General features: G+C 39.9%; 1 protein-coding gene across 4 annotated transcripts in view; it reads left to right on the top strand.

Annotated features, from left to right (window-relative positions):
• Cyp39a1 (cytochrome P450 family 39 subfamily A member 1) overlaps nt 1–24045 on the top strand; it is an 89413-nt gene extending 65368 nt beyond the window's left edge. For 3 of the 4 annotated variants that reach the window (XM_048445209.3, XM_085679355.2, XM_087897980.1), the window contains exons 8-12: nt 13–146; nt 8506–8601; nt 9467–9555; nt 22532–22619; nt 23122–24045. In XM_048445209.3, coding sequence (XP_048301166.2) covers nt 13–146; nt 8506–8601; nt 9467–9555; nt 22532–22619; nt 23122–23193 — 479 coding nt within the window. In that variant the 3' untranslated portion in view covers nt 23194–24045. The remainder of the gene's footprint in view (nt 1–12; nt 147–8505; nt 8602–9466; nt 9556–22531; nt 22620–23121) is intronic. The other variant, XM_085679354.2, reaches the window with a different exon arrangement.
• Nucleotides 24046–24516: the final 471 nt, after the last annotated feature.

Raw genomic sequence — 24516 nt, 5'->3', positions numbered from 1 at the left:
TTCTCTTCACAGGGAAAGATAAGATTAAAGTATCTGACGATGACTTGAAGAAGCTCCTTCTAATTAAGTGGTGTGTTCTAGAAGCCATCCGCTTGAGAGCCCCTGGTGTCATTACAAGAAAAGTAGTGAAGCCAATTAGAATTCTGGTAAGCTTTGGTTTTGTTTGGAAGTTTTGAGTCTTCTAGAAAAAGTATGTGTTTTGTTAACGTTTTCTAGATTGATATATTATTGATGTACATGTTTTGTAATGGCCAAACCAAGTCATTGACCTGTATATTATTTCACATACTTAATCATTCTTGTGTGAAAATATTTATGCACTCTTTGAGCATTTAGTATTCTATTTCTTACACCATATCTCTTTAACATATTCTCCAGTTTATATAGAATTTTGTATTATTTGACCAACATTCCTCAAGTCTCCTACCACCCAGCCCCCCAAGAACTACGTTTCTAAACACTAGTTCTGTGAGCCAAATTTTTACTTTTGAGATTACCAGCCTCTTGTCCCTCTGGGCCTGTCTTATTTGTCCTCAAGCTCTTTTTGTACAGTTGCAGAATTTCCATCTTTTAAAAATCTGAATGATATTTCATCATACACATGCATATCACATTCTCCTCATTCATCTGCAGACCAGCACACTTTGATCCCATGTCATAGTCACTGTAAAGCATGCTGCTGTGAACATGAAGGTGAAGTTATCTTTTTGGCATGTTAATTTCACATCCTTGGGCTGTTAATTAGGTAGTTGGATAGCTTGATCACACAGTAGTTCTACTGTTAATCTTTTGAGGGACCCCCACATTATCTTCTACATGGCTATACTAATGTGCATTTAGAAAAAACAGTCTCCAGTGGTTTTTTTTGTCTTTGTCCTCTGACACTTCTGTTTCATTTGATAATACAATTCTAACAATTCTATGAGGTTTAGTTTTCCATTTCCCTGACAATGATAGTTCAAGTTGTTTGTTTTTATAAACTTGTTGAATATTTTGTAGGTCTTTTTATTAAATATTTTTATGTTTATGCATATGTATGTTGGGCGTGGTGGTTATGTACATAACTTCAGAAGAGGGTGATGGACTCCCCGAAAGTGAAGTTATAGGCAGATGCAAGCTGCTCAGTGTTGGTGCTGGAAATCAAACTGGGCTCCTCTGGAAGTACAACCCCTGAATCATCTCTCCAGCCAGCACAGTGAGCCCTCTAAACTGCTGTGCCATCTCTCCAGTCAGTCCATTGAGCACTCCAAATTGCTGAGTCATCTCTTACTCAGTTCTTGACTCTTCTTTTAAGAACAGTGTGCTTAGATCTTTGTATATTTTGTAGATCCACTTTGTTCTTACTAAAGAGTTGTTTGAGCTGCTTGTATTGGAAACTAACCTTTTATCAGATATGTGTTTCACACCTATCTCATCCTATCCCCTAGGTTGTCTGTCCACTTAGCTGTGTCTTCCTTACTTGTATGGAAGAGTTTTAGTTTAGAGTCAGCTAGTTTGTGCGATTTCACTTTTGTTTTCTGAGCATTTGGATTCTTCAAATCCTCATTTTTCCAGATCAGTATCAGGGGCGTTTTCCTCTGTGCTTTGTCTGGCAGTTTCACACATACAAGTTTAATCAATCCATTTGAGCTGATTTTATACACTGTATAAGAACTAATTTCTTCATTTGCATATTGATACCCAACTATTCCAATACCACTTCTTAAGAAAACTGGCATCTGTATAAGAAGTCATAAATGAGTGGATCAATTTCAGGGCTCTCTTGGGTTTGTGTAATTGGTTTTGTGCTCTTTTGATTACGGTGGCCTTTTAGTACCTTTTAGGTCATATGGTACACTGACTCCAGCTTTGTTAATTTGGTTAAGACTCCTACAACTATTTGGGGCCTTTGTGATTCCTTGTGAATTTTAAGATTTTGTTTTTTCCAGCTGGGCGGTGGCTCATGCCTTTAATCCCAGCACTTGGGAGGCAGAGGCAGGTAGATCTCTGGGAGTTCAAGGCCAGCCTGGTCTAGAAGACCTAGTTCCAGAACAGGCTCTAAAACTACAAGGAAACCCTGTCTTGAAAAATCAAAAAAAAAAATTCATTTTTCCAATGGAAAATATCATTAGGTTTTGATAGTATACTTAAGTTCCCATGAGTTCCAAGTGACCCTAGAACAGTTTCAAACAGTAAGCTAAGTGACACCATCTCATTCAGAGAGAGATTTGTCTTTTGGAAAATATTGTCACTAACATATAAGCTTTCGAGTAGAAATTTGGCCATGTGATCCTATATCAGTTATATAATGTTGTTTAAGCCAAGCAGGTGGACTTTTGTCAGCAGACTCAATGGTATTTATTTTTAAAAATGTTATTTCGAGAATTCTATATGTGCATATGGTGATTTTCAGGAACATTCACCGCTCCTCTCCCCCTCTAGCTCTTTGCAGATCGTTTCCCCTGTCTTCTTCCAAACTTGGTGTCCTCTTTTGTAGTTAATACACACGGAATAGAGTTAGTACTGCTCATATAGCCATGAATGTAGAGCCTGGATAACCTATCAGAGGCTACACCTTAGAGAAAATGGATTTCTCCTCTTCTGGCAGCCATCAAGTGTGTACCCCCCCACCCATGTTGACTTGAGCCTGTGCATACCTTGAGCACGCCACTACAGGAGCTCATGAATGCACAGCTCTGCCACATCCAGAAGACATGCTATTCCTTCCCAGTCTCTTAGAATTCTCCACTCGTTCCTGTAAGTGGACATTTCTCTCCCACCGGCCAGTTCCCGAATGACCACTCTGAGGCTTAATATTAATTGCAAATGTTTTAGCCTATTATCTCAAGCTAATTATGAACTAGGTCTTACAACTTAAATTAGCCCATTTCTGTTAATCTGTATTTACCATGAGGTCTGTGGCTTTTGACCTCATATCTTGCTTTTGCTGATGTCTCCCTGACTCTACCTTCTTTCTTTTTGTGTCTGTTGTGATTTCCCTCCTGGCTCTGTTCTGCCTGGCTATTGGCCAAATCAGCTTCTTTATTAACCGATGATAATAAGACATATTCACAGCATACAGAAGGGCATCCAACATCATCTCCCTTTGCTGTCTAGTTAAAAAGGAAGGTTTTAACTTTAACATAGTAAAAATACATATAGCAAAATGGTTATCAAGAAAGAATTACAGTTAAAATATTTAGTCTATTTGTATTTGACAAAATTAAATAAAATATTATATCATCTGTTTCATCTCTTTGAGTAACATTTCATATCTAATTTTTCTTTTATCATAACTAAGGAAAATTACAATTATAACTATCTAGTCTTCAACTCCATCAAAGTCCCCTGAAGGATATGATGTTACCTAAGTAACCGGGATGTGCATTGTAAGCAACTTCCAAAACTCTAGAAATGACAGAGGTATCTGGCTTCCTAGACAGTTACCCAAAGTTCTTTAGTAATGTTGGGGCATCCATCTTTAATCTATAGGCCACGAATGTCTGGCAGATTTGTCAGTGAGGCAGGAAATCTGAAGGACTGTCCCGCCTATTTTGGCAAAATTCTTCAGTCACTTTCTTCTGTGTCCTGCAGAATGTCTGGCAGACTCTTCCATGAAGCAGGAACCGTAAAGGACTGCTCCACCTTGTTCAGCAGTCATTTTTCTGTGGGTCCAACATGTATAGCTCATACAGCATATTATCAAGCAGTCCAGGCAAGAACATTTTTTTTTTGCACAAATGGCTAATCTTGACACACTGAAAGCAAACTCCTTGAAGAGCTTCTTTGATGCCCATCATCCTCTTGAAGTAATTGGTGCTTCCAGGAGCAGGCATCTTTCACTGTTGAGAACTGTTTAAGTTCTTAAATCGTTTTAAATGTCGTATTCTGTAAGTCTTTGAACATTACCTAACTATTTGAAATATATCTCTGCATATCTAGAAAATCTAATTAATATAACGTAAGTTTGACTATTGTAGATGACTACTAATTTGTATTTTTAACTATACATTACATTTTTTCAATGAGCTACATAAAGATAATACCTTAAACCAGAGTAGTATACATATAACAAAATTGACCTTAAATTTGTATCAATAAACCAAAATTTATACCATTATAAAGTATTTTGAGATTGACAGTTGTTTTTTTGGATTAAAGTAGATTCAATAATCTGCTTTTTTAATCATTTGTATATCATATCCCCCTTTTTTCTTTAGAAAGAGATTGGCTATGACCTTTAATAATTTATAACCAGCCCCCTTCAAATGAAAATGAACATTTATAAACAATATTTTGGGAGTTTGGGTATAGTTTTCTATAATAATTCCTGCTTATTGGGTATGCTGTTAATCATATGGGAATCCTGAGAAAAATTAGAATTATGGTTAAAACTTGGTTGTAGCAATCTGTGAGACTGGATACTCTTATCCAGTTGCTGTGAAGCTGTTCTGGATATTGGATCACCTGGGTCATTGCTCCCATGGAAACCTCTCAGGGAGTCTTCCTTGATCAAGCCACATTAGCCAGAAGAATTCACAACTCTTCATCTTCTGTGGAAACAGAAGCAGAACCTCTTTTCCAAAGCAACATATCCTTACACCCAAATCTTGAAGTCAAGATACCTTCTGTTGGTTTAGCTTAGCAGTCCCACAATCATTTGATTGTCTCTGCAGTTGTTGTTTCTTTCTTATTAGCATTTTGAAAATTAGGTTGCTAAGGCATTATGTAGTCTATCTCTGGGGGGTATTTATTACCCCCTTTCTTTTAAAGTGCAATTAGATATTTCCAAAACTGCTTGTCCTATAGGATTTTGTGGTATACCTGTAATATGCTTTATATTATATTATGCAAAAATCTGTTTTATTTTACTAGTAATATATCTGGAGCATTGTCAGTCTTAATTTATGTAGGTATTACCACGATGGCCATAACTTCTGATAGGTGTGTAATTACAGAATCAGCCTTTTCAGAACTCAAAACAGTTGCCCATTGGAATCCTGAATATGTATCTATTATATGGTGTACATATTTTAATTTTCCTATTTTTGAAAAATGAAGCACATCTGTTTGCTAAATTTCATTTCTTTGCATACCTTTATAGGGTTATTTCCTGCAGGTCATGGAGTTTGACTATACAAGGAACAAAAGAATATTTTTTCACAATTTCCTTGGGTTGCTGCCAAGTGATGGAAAAATCCTTTTTCAAACCTTTTCCATTTACATAGTGTTTTTATGGAATTCTGAGGCCCCCAGGACATTTTCTATTAATAACTAATCAATTTCATCATTACCTTGTGCTAGGGCACCTGGTAGACCCATACACACAGAAAAGGGAAAATGTTGTGGGCTATCTTTTTGTATGCTGTGAATATGTTTTATTACCATTGGTTTATTTCTTTATTAAAAGGAACTGATTTGGCCAATAGCCAGGCAGAATAGAACCAGGTGGGAAATCCAAACAGAGATATAGGGAGAAAAAGGGCAGAGTCAGGGAGATGCCAGCAGCCACTGGAGAAGCAAGATGTGAGGTCGTACTATAGCCATGTGGCAATACATAGATTAATAGAAATGAGTTAATATAAAATGTAAAAGCTAGTTAGTAATAAGCCTGAGCCATTAGCCGAGCAGTTTGTAATTAATATTAATTCTCAGAATGGATATTCAGGAACTGGCAGGAAGGAGAGAAGCCTCCAGTTACATCCTCTTCTTGCTATTCCCTGAGCCTTGCAGCAAGGAAATGTAATATAAACTCATTGAAATACCACCTCTAGGTGTATATTCAATTGACACCTATTTCTTGCTCTCTGATTCTCAACAAGTATCTTTGAGCAGGACATGAGAGAAATGCCTTAGTGCTGGGAGAAGTTTCTAGCCACAGGTGAACATAGGTGAGAAGAGAACAAGAAGGGTTTGGATCAGCTCGGCACAGGGATGACAGTAGAGCGAGGGCAGGTGGGGGGAGCTTCTCCAGGTCACCATGGAGAGTCAGTGCATGTGGGAGACTGCAATGAATATCTGTGACTCAGTCACCAGAACCAAAATCTCACCGGAATGATCTGGCTCAAGGGCCTTCAATACCCCGAGAGACCACATCAATTCTCTCCATTCTCTTGTTTACCTTTCTTTACCCACAGACTGAGGACTTTTGGATTGATACCAGGGGATTTTGGTAGACCACAAAAGAGATAAAAAAAATCCCTATTTGTAACAGTTAAAATGTTTGCACCCCCATGAAGACAAAGTTAGTTCCATTGATCTTACATAAACTATAGAATTTTGTTTTACTGGGATTTGGATAGTTTTACTTTTAATTAATCTATCGATTACTTTAAACTGTGAATGTGCTCTGAGAGGAAATTGTCTGCCTGTCACAGTGAAGCAGAGGAATGTGTTTGTTCCTCTGAATGTTAGTATAATCCCAATTGAGCTTTCCCTGAGCACCATTTGTACTCTGGTTCAGAAGATAATTCACAGATTTAATATAGATGTCTGTGAGTCAGAGTCTCTGTGTCAATGCCCTGATGGCTTTTTCAAGCAAACAGATTTCTAAAAAAACTATGTTATTCCTATTATTTCATTTATTTTAGAAATTTTTGAGGGGTCAATTGGGGCAGGGTGTTGAAGCCGGGGCTCATTCTGAAGGGGACACATAGGTACCTCAGCCTGGCCTGGAATTTGTGATGACTCTCCTGCCTTGGCCTCTAAAGTACTAGGGTTGTAAGTGATTTTACACTCTGTCTGGCTTATTTATGGTCTTTTGCTGTTGTTTAAAGTTTTGGTTTTCAGTTTTATGCAACTTGTTTGCAGACATACGATTGCTCTTTATTTCTTTCTAGGGTAACAGGGATAGAACTCAGGACCTTGTGCGTGTTTGGCAAGCCCTCTACTACCAAGCTGTATTCCCAACCAATAGCTAGGAATGTTTGTAGATTTCGATGATTTCTTTGATGTAGGCATTATTTTTATTTCTGTCCTTTTGTTTTCTTATAATCACATTGGCTGTGGTTTGCAGCGCTCTGTTGACAATGGAAAGTGTCCAGCAAGGCTTTGTCCTGGTCTCAAGGGGATAGCCTTTCATTTTCACCATTGAGTACCATGCTGGGTATAGAATTTTTATAGATGCTCTTTGTCAAGTTCAGGACATTTTATTTCTCTCTTGTTGAGAATTTTGTTAATCATAAATCGGTGCTGAATTTTCTTTCTCGCTTTTCTATATCAATTGACAGAACCATATGCTTTCCCATGTGTTGATTTTTGAAAGTTTGAGCATTTCTATTTAAAAAATTGTCACAAGTGAAAACAATGACTGCTTAATTAATTATACTAATTCTTAATATAATAGAGAGTGGTGATCAATCTTTTTTATATTCATCATTCCGTATACACACATGAATATATACACATGTATGTATATATACACACATACACATATATATACACACATGTGTGTATATACACATAGACACATACATATGTACGCATACACATATGTGTGTGTTTGTGTGTATATGTGCACCCCTTGCCTGCCTAGTTTTGTGCCCAATACCCAAACTGGGTGGCTCACAGTTGCCTGCAAAGCTAGGCCTAGAGGTTCTGACACTCTCTTGAAGCCTCTGTAGTCACTAGTATGCATATACGTATACACTCACATACACATAATTTTAAAAAATCAGCTTTAGGGAGATGGCTCAGTGGTTAAGAGCATGTACTGCTTTTGTAAAAGCCCCAGGTTTGGCTCCCAGCACCCACATGGCAGCTCATGACTGGCTATAACTCCCACTCCAGGGCAATCCAGTGCCCTCTTCTGGACTCCCCATGTACATAGACAAACACACAATCAAAATAAAATAAATCTTTAAGAAAATAAAATGCTGACATTTAACTAATCTCTACCTCTGTATAGTCAGACATGTACAAGTGACTAGTAATCAGAATTAGAAACAAAGTCATCTTCTAATGGGACCATAGAAATGATCTACCCAGGGAAAAGGGAAGATTGCTTGCTTTGTGAAAGGACTTGTCTTGCAAGAATGAAATTCAGGTCCCCAGCAAAAGCCAGGTGTGACAGTGAGCACTCATTATTACAGTACTGAGGAAAAGAGGCAGGCAGATCCCAGGGACTTGCTGGCCAACAAGCGCAACTGGAATGATTGGCTCCAGGTTCAGCCAGAGACACTGAATCTAAAACATTAGGGCTGGTGAGATGTCTCAAGCCTGACAGCTAAATTCAGTTCCCAGAATCCAACAACCTCAAGTTGTCCTCTGTCTGCTACACATATGCCACACACACACACACACACACACACACACACACACACACACACACACACAGAGAGAGAGAGAGAGAGAGAGAGAGAGAAAGAGAGAGAGAGGAGGGGAGAGCTAGGAAAGTTGGGTTTTTCTCACACTTATTATAAAATGTCTCTTTTTCTCAGTATAGCTGTAGCTTTGTTTTTAATGATCCAAACTCTCCTTAAAACTCATTTCAAAATAAGTTACTTGAAGCTGATTTTTCTACTTTAGAATCATACAGTTCCTCCTGGTGATCTATTGATGGTGTCTCCGTTCTGGCTACATAGAAATCCAAAATATTTTCCTGAACCTGACTCATTCAAACCTGTGAGTGCTCTCTTTCATTATGTGTTATCCTATATAATTTCTGTTGTTTTTTGCTAAGAATATAAATACATAAATTAACTGAGTATGTCTCAGTAAGTAGCCATATTTTCTGGCAACCGTGTCCAAAGTTGGCTGTGATGGACCAATAGCATTTGCAATGTAGATGTCGCAGCATTTACAGGTCGAAGGGCGTGTGGTATGAGCATCTTCAAAGATGGACTTTTATACAAAATTAGGAAAGAATATGAAAGCCAGTAGCCCTGGTTCTGCTGGGAGGAAGTCTTATTTTGTATTTCTTGGGCAACTGCTCCTGTTCCTGGTTTCCAAGGAGCCCACAAAATAAAAACACAGCAACTTAAAATGGTGATCTGTTGCTTCATCTGCTTGGGGAATCACAGGCCTGAGCCGTTCCAAGAGTTCATCTAGTTCATGCCTCGCCCTTAGGAAAGTCTGGGAGCACTGGCACCCAGCTGTATTTATTCCACGTCCCAGGCTTCCTCCAGGCTAGCACTTTTGTCGGTGCCTTACTGTTAAATTTATGATTATGATTAATTTTATGATAAAGCCTGAGACCGTGTTATAAATAGTCTTCCTCCACTGAGGTCAATTCTGTAGGTGATTTACGTTGTCATTTACATCTGCCACTTAATAGGATTCTTGTTAAGTCGTTTTTTGTTTATAAGTTCGTGTTCCAAAACCACAATTGTGTCTGATATTAATAACAGGTTGGAAAAAATGACCCACAACTCCGCAACTTTGTATGCAAGGATTAGCTGTACGGCATCATTTTTAGCCCAGAGAAGTAGAGTTAAGCTTATTTATATAAGACTGGTTTAGGAAAAAAAAAAGTATTTTCTTCCCACAGGAACGCTGGAAAGAGGCAAATTTAGATAAGAATGCTTTCTTGGACGGCTTCATGGCTTTTGGAGGCGGGAAGTTCCAGTGTCCCGGAAGGTCAGTGCGACAGCTGGGCTGCATGGATGCAGAAAGTGTACAGAAAGACAGTGGCCCAGGGGGAGCGTGACACCCAGTCCCTTTATGATCGAGCGACAGGGAAATCTAGGAGGACACGTTTGGTTTGTTTGGGCAGTGTCGGGGTGCGGTATCTGTGGGAATGTCTGCGGTGACTTCTGAGGAGAGACATCAGGAGACGACACTGCACTAGCTGGTGCCAGGGGATATTGGGGTCTCCACAGTTCATGGATGGGCAGTTTCAAGTACCCCCTGCACACATGTGCATGTCATCAGAGGGTATGTGAAGCATGTGTGCAAATTCAGATGCACACACGTGTCTGTGCAGATGAGAGTACACACTTAGATATTCTTCCTCAGGTACTCCCCACATTTTCTTTGTGATGGGGTCTTTCATTGTCTTCTACTGCCAAGTAGACTATGCTGGCAGGCCAGGTGGGCCCAAGAATCTGCTTGTACCCATGTCTGCAGCCCTGGGATTAAAGGTGCATGCCTTTATGCCTGAGTTTTACTTGTTTGGAGTGTGTGTGTGTGTGTGTGTGTGTGTGTGTGTGTGTGTGTGTGTGCGCGCATGTGTGTTTAATGTAAGCTTTGGGAATAAACTTGGGTTCTTTGCTGGCTGTGCAGTTATCTTCCAAGCAGATAACCACATTTTAAAGAGCAAAAAAGTACATTTGCTCGGCTACAGTGCTGTCATAGACATTTGCTAGGGTTCTGGACATTGCTGGCTTGTAGGTAGGCAGCAGCTGATATGTGGTCCTTTATCTGGTTCCTTTGCCTTGCAGAGCCTTCCCCTCGGCACTCTTTATGGTTCAGTGCATCTGCAGTCAGTGCACTTGGCATCTGTTCTAGCACAAGTCTCTATCATTTAATGGACAGTTTATATTATTTATCCAACCAGGAAAAATTGGCCGTTTCCTTCTGCCCAGGATAGGCACTGGGGAAGGTGGGCATGATCTGTGCCTCGTGAGATTCACACTCTACATTCACTAACTCCCATTTCTTCACTGAAGAAGACCAAGCTGGAGAAATGTTGTCATTTATTTGTAATTCTCCCACTCAGGAAATCATTACAGATTCTTATTCACAATCGTTATCCTGTAAAACATTAACTCTAACCCTGTTTCTGTGTGTTTTAGAGTATCAACATGATTTTTATAGTTACATCTCTTCCTAAATGATTTTAATTCAGTCTTAGCCAATCACGAGACTTCTGACCTCCTCTTTAGAACTGATTTCAGGGACCTAAATCTGAGCAGCTTGGTACATGGTGTTTCCCTGCAGACAGGTGTTTATTCTGCACTAGGTAGTTGACATAAAATGACCCAATCAAAGCAAAAAGGGACTATTATCTACATAATTAGGAAAAGATGTTCACTTCACCCCTCACACCCCAACCAAATATTGTCATCCTCAACAACAACAGAGACAAATCAGCCAGGGTTTCGAGTGGCCATCTTTATGACAGGCTGGAGCCTGTGGATGAGAGAGCAGTGATACAGAAAGATCCTGGGTCTGTGTGATAGACACCACTGTGTCATGTACGGAAGCATCCTGAAGAGCTCGTCTAGTTCCTATTTCATTCGATGATGGATGTCCACATTTTAAAGACAGTTTGGGATAGAGGTTCCATGCCTAGAGCTGGATACCCACGCACATATCCACCTCAATGGCAGGAGCCAGACACTATAAATGTCTGCCAGACAGTGTATGAGGAAAGTTTAAACAGTACAGCAACAACACTCACCTCTTTCTGACTCTCATGATTGCCACTTCAGAAAACAAGTTCATTAAAGAGAAAAATATTTATCTTATTTTTTAATTTATGTCTGTGTGCGTGGGTATCTCTGTGTGAGTATGTACATGTGTGTAGGTGCCCACAGGGGCCAGAAGAAGGCATCAGAATACGTAGATCTGGTGCTACCAGCCATTACGACTTGGTGATGTGCGTGTTTGAACTTGTGTACTTTGCAAGAGCAGCCATTTCTCCAGTCCTGGAAAAACAATTCTTAACCCAATGAGAAGTCCATCATTTTTGTCACTTATTGAGACATTATCCTAGCTGTAATTCTTCTGAAAACAGTAGATGCTACTTTTTCAGGTCTCTTCATATAAATAGTTAATAGTAACTTAAAAGTTTCTTATACTCATCTTTGGCTTTGAGTCTGTTACTGAAACCAAGCACTATAGTATTTATGGTGACTCTTATAGTAGGAGCTAGTGACAAACAATTGCCTGGTAGGCGTTGTTTCCTAGATAGATAGTTCCATCACCACTCTCCCTGGGAGCTCTTAACATCCATTTGCGTATAAAGGTAATGGGTACAATGAAGAAGACCACGACACTATAGCTCAACCAGTAGTATCTTATTTGAACAAAAATCATATTTTCAGTATATATTGAATCCTTCCCATATGCAAGGCAGTGCCCTGTGTACCTCAGGGGATTTGAATACGAGAGAGCCATATTCTCAACTGTCGTGAGGTGAACACTTGCTGTTGAGAAGGACACTGGATTTATAAATAGCTTCAAGGAATGGAGACTAGCAATGCTGCACACCTTACTATTCAGGACAGAGGTGTAGCTGCTTAGGGGGATCTTGGTGACTTCACAGGAAAAGTGGCCTTTGAAGGGAACAAAGAACTGTTAGGCTGAGGAAATAGAGTGACCAAAAGGATATCAACACAGAGGAGCTTGAGCTTATGTTTTTACTGATGTTTGAGCCCTATTGGATTAGGATTGGTTGAGAAAGATTGACTATGAACATTGGCTTGGTGTGCTGGCTAATCTTGATTGTCAACGTGACACATCTGGGGAGTTCTCAAAGAGGAATTGCCTCCATCCAATTGGCCCATGGATGTCTCTAGGCATTTTTGCGATTGTTGATTCATGTGGGAAGGCCTGATCCCCTGTGGGCAATGCTACCCCCAGGCAGGTGGATTGTATAAGAAATGCAGCTGAGCCAGCTATGGGGAGCAAGCTGGTAAGAAGTGTTCCTCCATGTTCTCCACTTCAGCTACTGCCTCCAGATTCCTGCCTGGACTTCCCTCAATGATGGACTGTAACCTGTAAGATGAAATAAACTCTTACCTCCCCATGTTGCTTCTGGAAACCAAAATTTGAATTCTTTGAATACATGTGGCTGTCCCAGATGGTTCAAATACCTAAATTAGGAGCAGAGGGGTTTGGGGGAAAGATATTAAAGTATACCTTTGGAAATTCTGACTATGAAACATGGCAAAATATCCTTCATATACTCAGACTCTACAAGGTGAACACAAACATTGGCTATGTCTTACCTGTTTTTAAAAATATTTTTTTGTTTTTTTGTTTGTTTGCTTTTATTGAGCTTTATATTTTTCTCTGCTTCCTTCTCTTTCTGCTCCCTCCCTTCTACCCTCTCCCATGATCCCCATGCTAGCAATTTACTCAGGTGATCTTGTCTTTTTCTACTACCTATCTAGATTAGATCCATGTACGTCTCTCCTAGGGTCCTCTTTTTTGTCTCTGGGGTTATGCTAGTCTAGTTTTCTACTAAGTTTCTGTTTCAAAACATCTCTTTTTTTTTCTGTCACTTATTTTAGACAGGTCACCCATGAAGCATTTTGTTTTTAAAGAGAGATAAAATAAAAATTGTTTAGGCAAGCAAATGACTTCATTTGGGCAATGTACACCAAGAGAACTTTCCACTGGGAATTTAATCTTATAAATCCTTAGTATAAACACCAGCAAATGACAGCCATTCCTAATGGGTATATCAGAGGCCAACTTATTTTCTCATGCACAAAACACTCTGTGAGTCAAAGAAAGTCTCCTGCAATGTAGCTAACCATTAAATTCCATCATAAACAGAAACTCTTATTGCTGTCCAGCTGTTGTTTCTTAGACTTCATGCCATTGGCATTCCGTAAGAGTCCCTCTATGGGTAAACACAGAAAGTTTTGCCGATGTAGCTAAGTGAGTACTTGGTACAGCCATCAACAACCAACAGACACAATGACGGAGCTGTAGTGCCTCTTAGAAATAGTGGGAGTTCTATGGGGTTTGCAGAGGAGCCTTTTTCTAGGCATTTCCCTGGATTTGGACTTTCTTTGGACCACAAGCTCCCAAATAATGACACAGAGACCTATTATTAAGTATGAAAGCTTGGTCTTAGCTTAAGCTTATTCCCGACTAGCTATTAAAACTTTAATTAACCCATTTATATTAATCTATGTTCTACCATGGGGCTTGTTACCTTTTCTCCATAATGTATGTCTGATGTCCTCTGCATCTTGCTGGTGATCTCTGCCTGTCAGATTCTTCCGCCTAGTTCCTCTTTCTACCCAAAAGTCCCACCTGTCCTCTCCTGCTTAGCCATGAACTAATCAAATCTTTATTAAACCAATCAGAAGGTACTTTAGGCAGGTAAGATAAAACAGAGACACACCTTATAGTATACCAAAAGATTATCAGATAACATTTACCCCTTTTTGTCTAAATAAAAAGGAAAGGTTTTAACTATACACAATAAGAATTACTAGATAAGAATTACATTCACAATGACTAGCCCATATTTGTATCTGGAAAATTCAAAGAAAGTACTCTAATATCTATCCTATCTTAGTGAATCCAAAATTCTATACCTATACCACTTTTTATTATACCTAGTATTACCTTCCTAAAAATATCTTTTTATGCCTTAAAATATTTTCTTAGATAAACGAGTTTTTGTTTCTCTCAACTTTTATAAAGTTTACTTCTCTTTTATGAGTTTCTTTTTTGAATTTGGTAACAAAGAAAATGCTGAAACTATAACTAACTAATCTTAAAACCCATCAGATATCTGAGAAGGATAAAACATTACCTGAGTAAACAGGAGTGAAGCACAAGAAAATTCCAAAACTATAGAAATGACAGAGACAGCCGACTGCCTGGACAGTCACCCAAGGTTCCTCTGCGATGTTGGAATGCAGAGGCCTAGAATATCTGACATACTGTTCTGTAAAGCAGAAACTCTGAAGGACTGGCCTACTTGGTCTTGGCAAAATTTGGCAGTTGACTTTCTTTATGTCCTGCTTGTCCGGTTAGGACAGCATACTGTCAGCAGTTGAGGCAAAGGCAGTTTCTTGCCCAGTGACTAGCTTTGTCACATTTAGAGCAAATTCCACATGGAGATTCGATGCTCATTGCCTTTTCTGAAGGAGATGGTTGCTGCTAAAAGCAGATATATGTCACTGTCATGAAAAGCTTTATGTTATTAAAACATCTTCAATGTCATAATCTGTAGATCTCTGAAGTGTTTGAAGACCACTTGCCTATATAAAATATGTCTCTGTTTAACTGTGAAAACATATCTAACATGATGACAAGCTTAATTGTCATAAATAATCACTAACCCACATTTCTTAATTATCCTAAGCAGCTTGTAATAATAGCTTTCACGGACTAGAATGTTTACATTTTTAAATAAGCTGCCTTCTAAGTACAATCCCTTAAACAAGAGTAGAAACATATAAACACTATATTATACCAAAATAACCTTAAATTTGTATCAATATAAAAAATCCATACCAATATAAATATTTGAGACTAATAGTTGCCTTTTAATTTAAAAGTAGATTCAATAATCTATCCTTTAATATAACATAACCTAACACAAGTATGGTATATGCAGTGTGTGCAAATCACCTAAAGATGATTCTCTGCTCTATGTTTGAGTAGTTAAAAGACATCTGTCAACATTATTATAAATGTTATAATATTTAATATAAATTATAAATTAATATAAATTGATTATATTATTATATTATATTAATCAATTTTCTCTCATGTGTCTTGGTACCATTCCTAAGTTTATGTCCAAATTCCTTTGCATTTTGTTGGCAAATATCTGCCTCTTTGATTCTTCCTAGAGTTCCTATCTCTGCCTGGAAGTCCTGCCTATCCTCTCCTGCTTAGCTATTGGCCATTCATATCTGTATTGAACCAATCAGAGGGTGCTTTAGGCAGGCAAGAAAGGACAGAGACACATCTTCACATCATGTGATCAAATACCCTATAGCACTTCTTTATAGCATCAAAGGAAGGGAAGAAAGAAATGTATCATGTAACCATACTCTATGAGTTAAACACAAATGTTGATTATGTCTGATTTATTTTTTTAAAAAAAACAAAACCTTACTAATTAAAAACTCCACTTAATTCTATTGCTAATGAAGTCCACCTCCAGATATAAACAAACAGGAGGAAGTAGTGTGAGTTATCAGACTTCTTAATAATAATAGGATGCTAAATGAAGAGCCCTATGATAGTAGACAGGCTCATATTGAGCTATGAGATTCCAGTGGGAGAGAAAGATGGGATTATGTGTGAAGAATTTTCCTTGCATGGGACTCTCTAAGAGATGGTTATCTTACCAGAAGGGGACATTCTTTCTCTATCTGCTCCCTGTGATATCAATCAAAAGCAAGTTGGCTTTATTTGGTTCCCTACCTTATAAGAGAATGCCTGCTTGGCTATAGCAAATGCTGTCTGTTAAATTCCAGGGTGAAATAACAACTCTGGAACTGCTTATTGCTTTTGCAGAGAATATAGGTTCAGTTCTAAGCACCCACCTCAGGTGGTTCACAGCTGCCTATAACCTTAGTTTTCTCAGATCTGGGTTATATAAACTGTGACACATATAAACTCATGAAAACTCTCACACATAAATAAATGAATATTTTTAAAGACCCTTATCCTTAGCAAGGTTATCTATACCAATAAATAAATAAATGTTTTGATAAGATGGTATGATAAGAGTGAAGCTTCAATACTTGAAATATGAAAAAGAGAAACTTATCTTTTAAGAATAAAAAAATGGTTCTCTCTCTCATTCTCTCTCTTTCTGTGTGTGTGTGTGTGTGTGTGTGTGTGTGTGTGTGTGTTTGTGTGTGTTGCATGCAGGCGGAGTGGTGTTCATGTATCCCAAGGCAATGCTAAGCTACAAAGTCATTAATGTGTCTTGCATTACTAATGGAAACCACACAACTATCGAAAAATACCCTAAAAGTGTGGACTCAGCTAATACAGATTAATAGTAGTCAGTCAACCAATTAAATGGTTCTTGAACAATCAACATTAACGTGATTACTCACTGATTCAGTGACAACTTGTTGGATGTATGCTACATCTCATAGCATACATTCTGACATTACCTGAAATGTTCAGAATGATTTGAAAAACAAATCAGATGAACCCCCTTCCTCCACAAAGCTTGTGTTTTATCTCAGGCCATGTTAAAAACTGCAGATTCTAAGATATCAAGTGTTCTCAAAAAGCTTACTGTGTTTGGGGAGATTAGATGTGCCAGGATAGAAAGCTAGCCCCCTGGTCTAGAAACTCTAGAAACATGGCTCGGCAGATAAAGGCACTTGCTGTGCCAGCCTGGTGGTCTGAGCTCAATCCCAAGAATCCACACAAAGGCAGAAGGGCAGGGTTGGCTACCGAAGGTTGTCCTCTGATCTTTGCATGACTTTGCCCTGCTATATGCATTTATGTACATACAAACATTTAATAAAAACACTAGTCCTACTTAAAGGAAGATGACACATGGTAAGTAATCGGAGACTTATATGTAGAATAACTTCTATTACATTGTGGAAACATAGGAGCTCAAAAAGGCTTTAAGACTACATGGGAATAATCAATATAAAAACATTCAAGAAAATTTGTCTTCCTGGGGGTATGGTCCTGTTAATCTGAAAGAAAAAAACTCCCATAGGAATGCAATGTACATATTTGTTAGTATTAAAGCTACTACAATTTAGGATTTGTGAACTTTCAGCACATTCATTCCTATATCTTTATCATACAGATAAAATAATTCTTACAGTTATAGTATTAGTAAGTTATTTTTGTATAATCTTGCATTTGAGAAGGGTCATGAATAGTTTTTAATGTATAGAAACAGCACATTGCTTTTGAAGAGTGACCAAATTCCAAACCCCGTGGACTTAATGGTCCTTGAATGAAGTAACATGCTATTCTAAGGAATGTGTTGGGTAAATAGTTGTGTCCCTTCAGTTCCATTAAATATAATTAAGTGAAAGCATTTGTTTATATAGCAATCTCAGCGTGTCTCTAACATGTAGAAATGCATTCTAATATTTTTTCACAGCGTGGGCATGTCTGCTAGGGTCTATAAAAAGGGATTAGGGATGAGACCAGATGATGGGTAAGTATCATTAGGTCCAAGACTCTCAGCCAAGCTGCCAGAACCCCTTATTAATTTTTACCCACATTTATCTTTTCCCAGTGCCCTAGCTATGATCTGTGACTCATTCAGAAGAGCTCGAAAGGCACTAACAGATGGCAGTCATTATTCTCCTAGCCACTTAGTTCTGGTACTTCATTATCAGGCTAAGATTTAAGTCTGTTAAGAACCGAATAGCATCCCAGGGGTATCTAGCACTTTGGTGAGGAGGCTTCCAAAACAGAACATGGTCTTTTCTGGGAAAAAATTCAGAAAGAGTCTTTTTTTTTCCCTTTTCATATGTTGAATAGAACCTCAAGCCCTTTGTGATGCAAAGGATCCCGGGATAGGGTATTTTTCTGTGGCAAGAAAAGGAGACATTTCCAATGGGATTTGCCCTCTTCTCCTAACCCCTTCCTGTGGATGTCTCTCATATCACCCAACTGAGCTACTGATGGCTCTTTTGGCATTTCCATCTCTCCCCTGTTCAGAAAGAGGATTTCAGAGACAGGCATGGTGGTGCACGGCTTTAATCCTTGCACTTGGGAGATGGCGGGAGGAGGATCGGGAGTTCAAGGCCCGACTGAGCCATGTGAGACCCTGTCTCAAAATACAAACAGAGAGTTTCCTTCCTCAGAAAGTGGGGCTGGAGCTAAAGTGTACTAGGCCCCAATGTCAGCCGTTGGCCACTGTCCTGCCATGACTTCATTCCTCCTCCTTTTCTCGTAGTCTTAATTTTCACATGAAGAGCCATGTTGTTCTGTGGCTTTACTGATGTGGGTCACTGCACCTTCAGTGAATCAGTGCGTTCAAACCCGAACTCCTCTTTTTGTTCCTACAGTTGTTAGTTTAGGTGATGGCAAGTGTGTGAAGCAAAAAAGCTAACTGTTAGAGTTCCTGCTGAGACTTCTAGAGTAATCATTTCCTGCCAGATAAATAGAGAGGCACATAGACAGAGAAACTGATGGGATCTGTCGCTTTCTGTTGTGATTGTTCGCTTTAATATTTTATTTAGCAGTTGTACTTACATATAATGTTGGATCATATCCACCCCTTATTCCCTCCAATTTCTCTTCTACCACCCCACCACTTCTCCTTTCCAACTTTGTATCTTCCCTCTCTTCCCCTCCTCCCATCTACCACCTTCCTCCTCCTCCTCCTCTTCTTCTTCTTCTTCTTCTTCTTCTTCTTCTTCTTCTTCTTCTTCTTCTTCTTCTTCTTCTTCTTCTTCTTCTTCTTCTTCTACTTCTTCCTCTCTCTCTCTCTCTCTCTCTCTCTCTCTCTCTCTCTCTCTCTCTCTCTCCCCCTCTCTCTTTCTCTCTCTCTCTCTCATTAAAAACATACCCACTGAGTCCACAGGGCTGCCTGGTAGGACTGCCTATATGTGCATGGCTATTGGTCCATTTCCTGGATCACATCCCTGAAGAAAACTGACTCTCCCTTTCCCAGCGGCCATCAGTTACCAATAGCCCCTCACAGAGGGCTGGGACTTCATGAGTCCCACTAGAACCCTTGCTGAGATTTTGTGCAGATCTTGGCATTCAGCCCCAGCCACTGTGAGTCTGTGTGTGGGGCTGTGCTGCGTGTATACTCCTCTGGTGAATCCATCTGGCCCTTGACTCTTGTTGGTCAGAAGATTACTGCTATCTCATTGGTTGTTAGTGCCTAAGTTACTTATTTCATCATGATTAACTTTGGTAGGTCATATACAGTTAGAAATTGTTTTCTTTTAGCGTCTCCATAGTGACATATGACTTTTTTTTCTTTCAAAATTGGAGAGCACTATTATAAATATATCTTTTCCCCTTGTTACTTGTTCCTCCTGAAGGACCCAGATTCTGTACCCAGCACCCAACTGGTAGCTAACAACTCTAGTTCCAGAGGATCCTATGCCTTCTTCTGGCCTCAGCTGCCACTGCAGACATGTAATGCAGTCATAAATTCAAGCAAAAGAGAAACATCCATACTTAAAAAATAAAAATTAAATAATTTTTTTAAAAAAAATCACATTCTTAAAAATAAAACTCAACAAAATGCCAGAACTGAATTCAGCAGCATTCTTTGGGGGTGGGCTGGACATGGTGGTGCATGGCTTTAACTCTGGCATTTGGGAGGCACAGACAGACAGACCTCTGTGATTTAGAGGCCAGATTGCTCTGTATAATAAGAACTTGTCTCAAAAAAGAAGGAGAAGGAAGAAGAGGAGGAGGAGGAGGAGAAAGAGAGAGAGAGAGATTAGAGTCAGCAAGATGGCTCAGTGAGCAAAGGCACATTCCTTGTGGCCCGAACTGCGGTCCTCAGAAAGAACAACAAACCCTCTTACCCTCTGCACCATTTCTCACCCCACCTCCCTCCGACACCATCCTTGTCTTCATATCTTCTTCTCTTTGGTTTTTCTCACTCAGCACAAAGTGTTTACCTTTCATCTTCCTGTTTATACTTACTGTTCTCCTCAGTCAAAAGTTTGGTGCCTCGGCCAAACGGTTTCATGTATTCTTTGCCACATGGACATTGGACACTAACATTAAAAGGAATGATAAATTTACACCTCCCAGCATGCATTCCTCGCTTCTCTTCACTAAGTTCCTCTAGATTATCAATTTCCATGTTGTGGGCGCCACACCACCATTGGAAATACTATCTAGAAATCTGCACAAAACACAGATCTTTTGTCTTGTCCCAGACCTCTGGAGTCAGAAACCTAGAGGGTAAGGTGCGGAGAGTTCTGCCTTCCCAGTTCTCCTACGAAATTCTGGCAGATTCTAAAGTTGGAGAACCATTGGCACAGGGTTATTTTGCCTCTTGCCACAGACTTGATTTTTATTTTCCTCCACGGACTTGATTTTTATTTTCCTCCACGATTCCTTAAGAGGATGAGACTGAGGAAACACCTCTTCTTGAGCTATGCTTCAATGCATGATGCCTCTGTAACTATGCCTGCCTGCTGCCATCTCCGAATTCCAGGGCAAGAGCATTCTATTTTCATGAGCTGCAGCTGGTAGCAACCAGGAATACACGGCAGAGCTCCTGCTCCTGGCAACAGGGACAGTTTTCCAGTCCTAGCTGGCATCGCTTGCAGTGACTTCTAGGAGGGAAGAAGAGAGAGAGGTTTGCCTTTCGAAAAGTTAGAGAGAATCCAGACATGGTGGCGCATGCCTGAAATCCAAGTACTCAGGAGACTGAGGAGGTTCAATGATAGCCTGAGATTGCATATCGGGTCCTAGATTGTTGGGCTTGAAACCAACAGCAACAGAAACAACAGTAACAATAAAAGTTCACTCAAAATCAAAGCATCTGAACTGGAAATCAGTAGTTCTACCCGATCCTAGCAGTCCGTAAGCATTCTGTTTCTTTGATATACATTGCTCTCTTCCAAGACATCCAGGGATGGCGCTGTCTTTTACCTACCTCCACCCCAACTCTGGCACCCCACCTGCGTTCTCTCCCGTGGATCCAGGTCCTCAAGTGGTAGTTCATTGTCATCTAACCTGACTCCGCACCACTCTCTTATTTCATCCATCTTTAGTGTGCACTGATGAATTCTCCTAGAGTGTCTGTGAATGCCACTCTGGTTAGGAGCCTGAACCACAACTGTAAATCACACCCTTCTCCTGTCAGGACTCATGGCCCGCTGTAATCTGACCTCAGCTGTACCTTTGTAAGCCCCTGGTTACCCTTCCCCAGGGCTTGCCCAGCTGTCTCCAGGCCCCCATGCTCCCTCTCTTGGTGCCCTGGCTCTGAAACACTATTAGTCACCATGCCTACTTATGTCCTTCCTGAAGGTCAATCTCAAGGTTTGCCCTCAGGAATATCCAGGTGCCCTCCCTCCAGACCCCGGATCCCTGCAGCATCTTTGTGCCCACCCTTGCCACATCCTTTTGGTCTGGTTATTGCTGTCCCCTCCTGCCCTGGTCTTGGCAGTGCTGGATTTGCTAGGAACTCATTGTCAACAAAGGCCCCCGTAGCTGTGCCCAGACAAGTATTTCCAAATGGGGAAAACCCACCAGTGCTACGTATTTGAGGAATTTTCACCATGTTTATATATTAGTGAGTTGTCTTCCTAGATGTACACTCCTGTCCCTGTAAGTGTGAAAGCCAAATCTGTTATAAATAACACACCTCATTATTTTCACACTTATGACATGGAAGTGTCGGGAAAACATTCTTAGCATGGACATAGCTCAGCTGGCTTCTGAAGAACTCTGTAAAAAAAAAAAATACTGAGTATCACCGATGGCCAGATTCTAGTGCTAGCCACGGAAGAAGATTCAACATAGTGGTAAATGCCTAAAACTGTTATTTTGCCATTGTCAAAAAGTTTGCCTTCAGTGAGTACTAGAGAAAATCCTACTAGGATATCTGAATATTTAAATTTGGGTAAAATCATATCTTTTCCTTTCGCTAAGATACAATGTAAGATTTTGGTTTCCCTTTGTTTATACATATGTGCATGTGCCTGGTTATCTTCTGGCCTCTGAGGATGCATGCACACTCCTGTGCACATGTGCATGCACACACAGACATACAGATCCACACACAGACATACCTATGCACGCAAAGATAAAATACATCTCTAAAAAGTAGATTTTTATTTATTGTGTTCGCCTAATAACTAAGCATTTTATACATCATCTAAAGCAACTGAGCCATCCCAACCACTCAGTGTAATATGTGGTATTAAGAAAGAGTTAGGTATTCATGCATCTTTTGGAGACAAGTAATTGTCTTGTGTTTTTCCTTCAGGTGGTTTGCTCTGCTAGAGATCCAAATATGTATTATTTTAGTGCTTTATAAATATGACTGCAGCCTTCTGGACCCACTACCAAAGCAGGTAAGTGCTTTTTAGAATTTCCAGCATTATCATGACTTCAGATTTGATAGAAACTTAAAACATGTGGCTTTCAGTACTAGAAATGTGTTCAGAGAATCCCTTAAATTTGACCTTGGCTCCATGTGAAGGTCTTCAATAGGTCTATACATGAACTCTTTGTTTTGAATGTTGTAGTAGCCCTTGGTCCATTCAGAAGGGGACCAGATGCAGAAAACCCACTCCCCCTGTAAAGATGGTAAGCCAAAGCTCTGCTGTGCTGTCCAGAAGTGGTGCAGGGCCAGTTTGCCCAAGTGCTGAGAGATTATTAAAATAAGCTCGCTTTCTCTTCCCTACACCTCCAACGGTAAAGTTGATGCTCGATGTTTTGAAACTCGGCAGTACGAGCATTTCCCAGCCTTCCAGCCACCTCCCTGTACCTTTTAGAAATCACAGCCGAGGAAGACAGAACTAAAGCTGACTTCTGTCTTCGCTTCTGTATCTCTTCTACATTTCTACTTTTTAGAGTTGTCTGCATTTGGTGGGTGTCCCCCAGCCAGAAGGGAGATGCCGAATCCAATATAAACAAAGAACATGACGTCTGTTGGGGCTCGAGCGGGTCAGAACCTTTTGGAAGAGTGAAGCTACCCAGCTACTGCCCTCATAGCATCCTGACTGGAAGACATCCTGGTGACATGTGTGTTTCCGATCTGAAGACCGTGCATCTGATTTTACTCTCAGGAACACAAAGACCCCCAATTCAAGGTTTAGAGAAAGGGTTCAAATGATTTTTTTTAAAAAGTTGATAAAAAGTTGGAATTTGGCTTCATATAAAACCATATCAAACTTCAAGTAGAAATGTCATTTGGATGGAAATATTGGTACATTAAATTCACTGTGAAGGCGACATACTTATAGTTCTATTTTACAAAAAAAAAGGAAAGAAAGAAAAGAAAACTCTAAAGTTTTGAACACTGAAAAATCATGACTTCTAGATATTTTCTATTTTTAAAATATGATTCTTAAGTAGAAGTTGGAAATCTTAGGCTTCTTAATGTCAAACACTGCAGCCGTGCCTTGCACTGAGAAGCGTGGAGAAAATGTGGCTTTATGACCCTTGTGGGGACAGGTTCCTGTGCTGCCCTCATCCTGCATAGACAGCACCATCTTCTCTGCAGGGGACAATCAGTGTGCATAGATTGTGGTGTCGATTCATACTTTAATCAAGGGAGAAGCACTCTTTTGACTCACAGTGTCTTTAATTATAGTTCAGCAGCGATGATGCACGGCCTTACTGCATCTTGTCATGCCATGTTCAGTTGCTATCCCTGGGAAGCGTGCTCTTTTCTGAAGGGAAATGGAGGAGCACTGGAGGGACGGGGAGCTGAGAGGAAAACGGTCGGGATGGATGTATTGCATGAGAGATGAATAAATAAAAGGAAAAAGATCTTGTATTGTGTCAGATACGTAACTGCACATGAGTCTTTTACTGAAGTCTCGGAACAGCGGGATGTTTGCCATTAAGTTCTGGAGAGAAAGCCCAGCATGTCCACAGGAGCATATGATTCTCCTAACAACAAACAATGGAGTCATCATTTATACTCCGGATTCCAATAAAAATTCTCTTCATCTCCTTTGTTTCACTGTGGCTTCCTAGTGCTTGCCAGTCTCCTGGCCGCTTCCCTTCCCTGACCTGGTCCCAGCTCCTGAAGTTGGGAACTTACCAACAAACACTTGCATCTCTAGAAGACAAGTGAGTGCTTTCGAGAATGTTCGCTCTTTACAGTGAGTCAATTGATGTTGAAGCTGAGCTGGCTGCTCAGAGCTTCTCTTAGCAGGCTTGCTGGTCTGAAGGAGGCAGTGTAGACATCCACAGTGGCTCAGAGTGTTGCAACCACAGCCTGTTGGGTTCTGCTATGAC

Source organism: Myodes glareolus, chromosome 18 (genome assembly GCF_982192425.1).
Source record: "Myodes glareolus chromosome 18, mMyoGla1.1, whole genome shotgun sequence".
Lineage (NCBI taxonomy): Eukaryota > Metazoa > Chordata > Mammalia > Rodentia > Cricetidae > Myodes > Myodes glareolus.
This window is presented reverse-complemented; position numbering and strand designations above follow the sequence as displayed.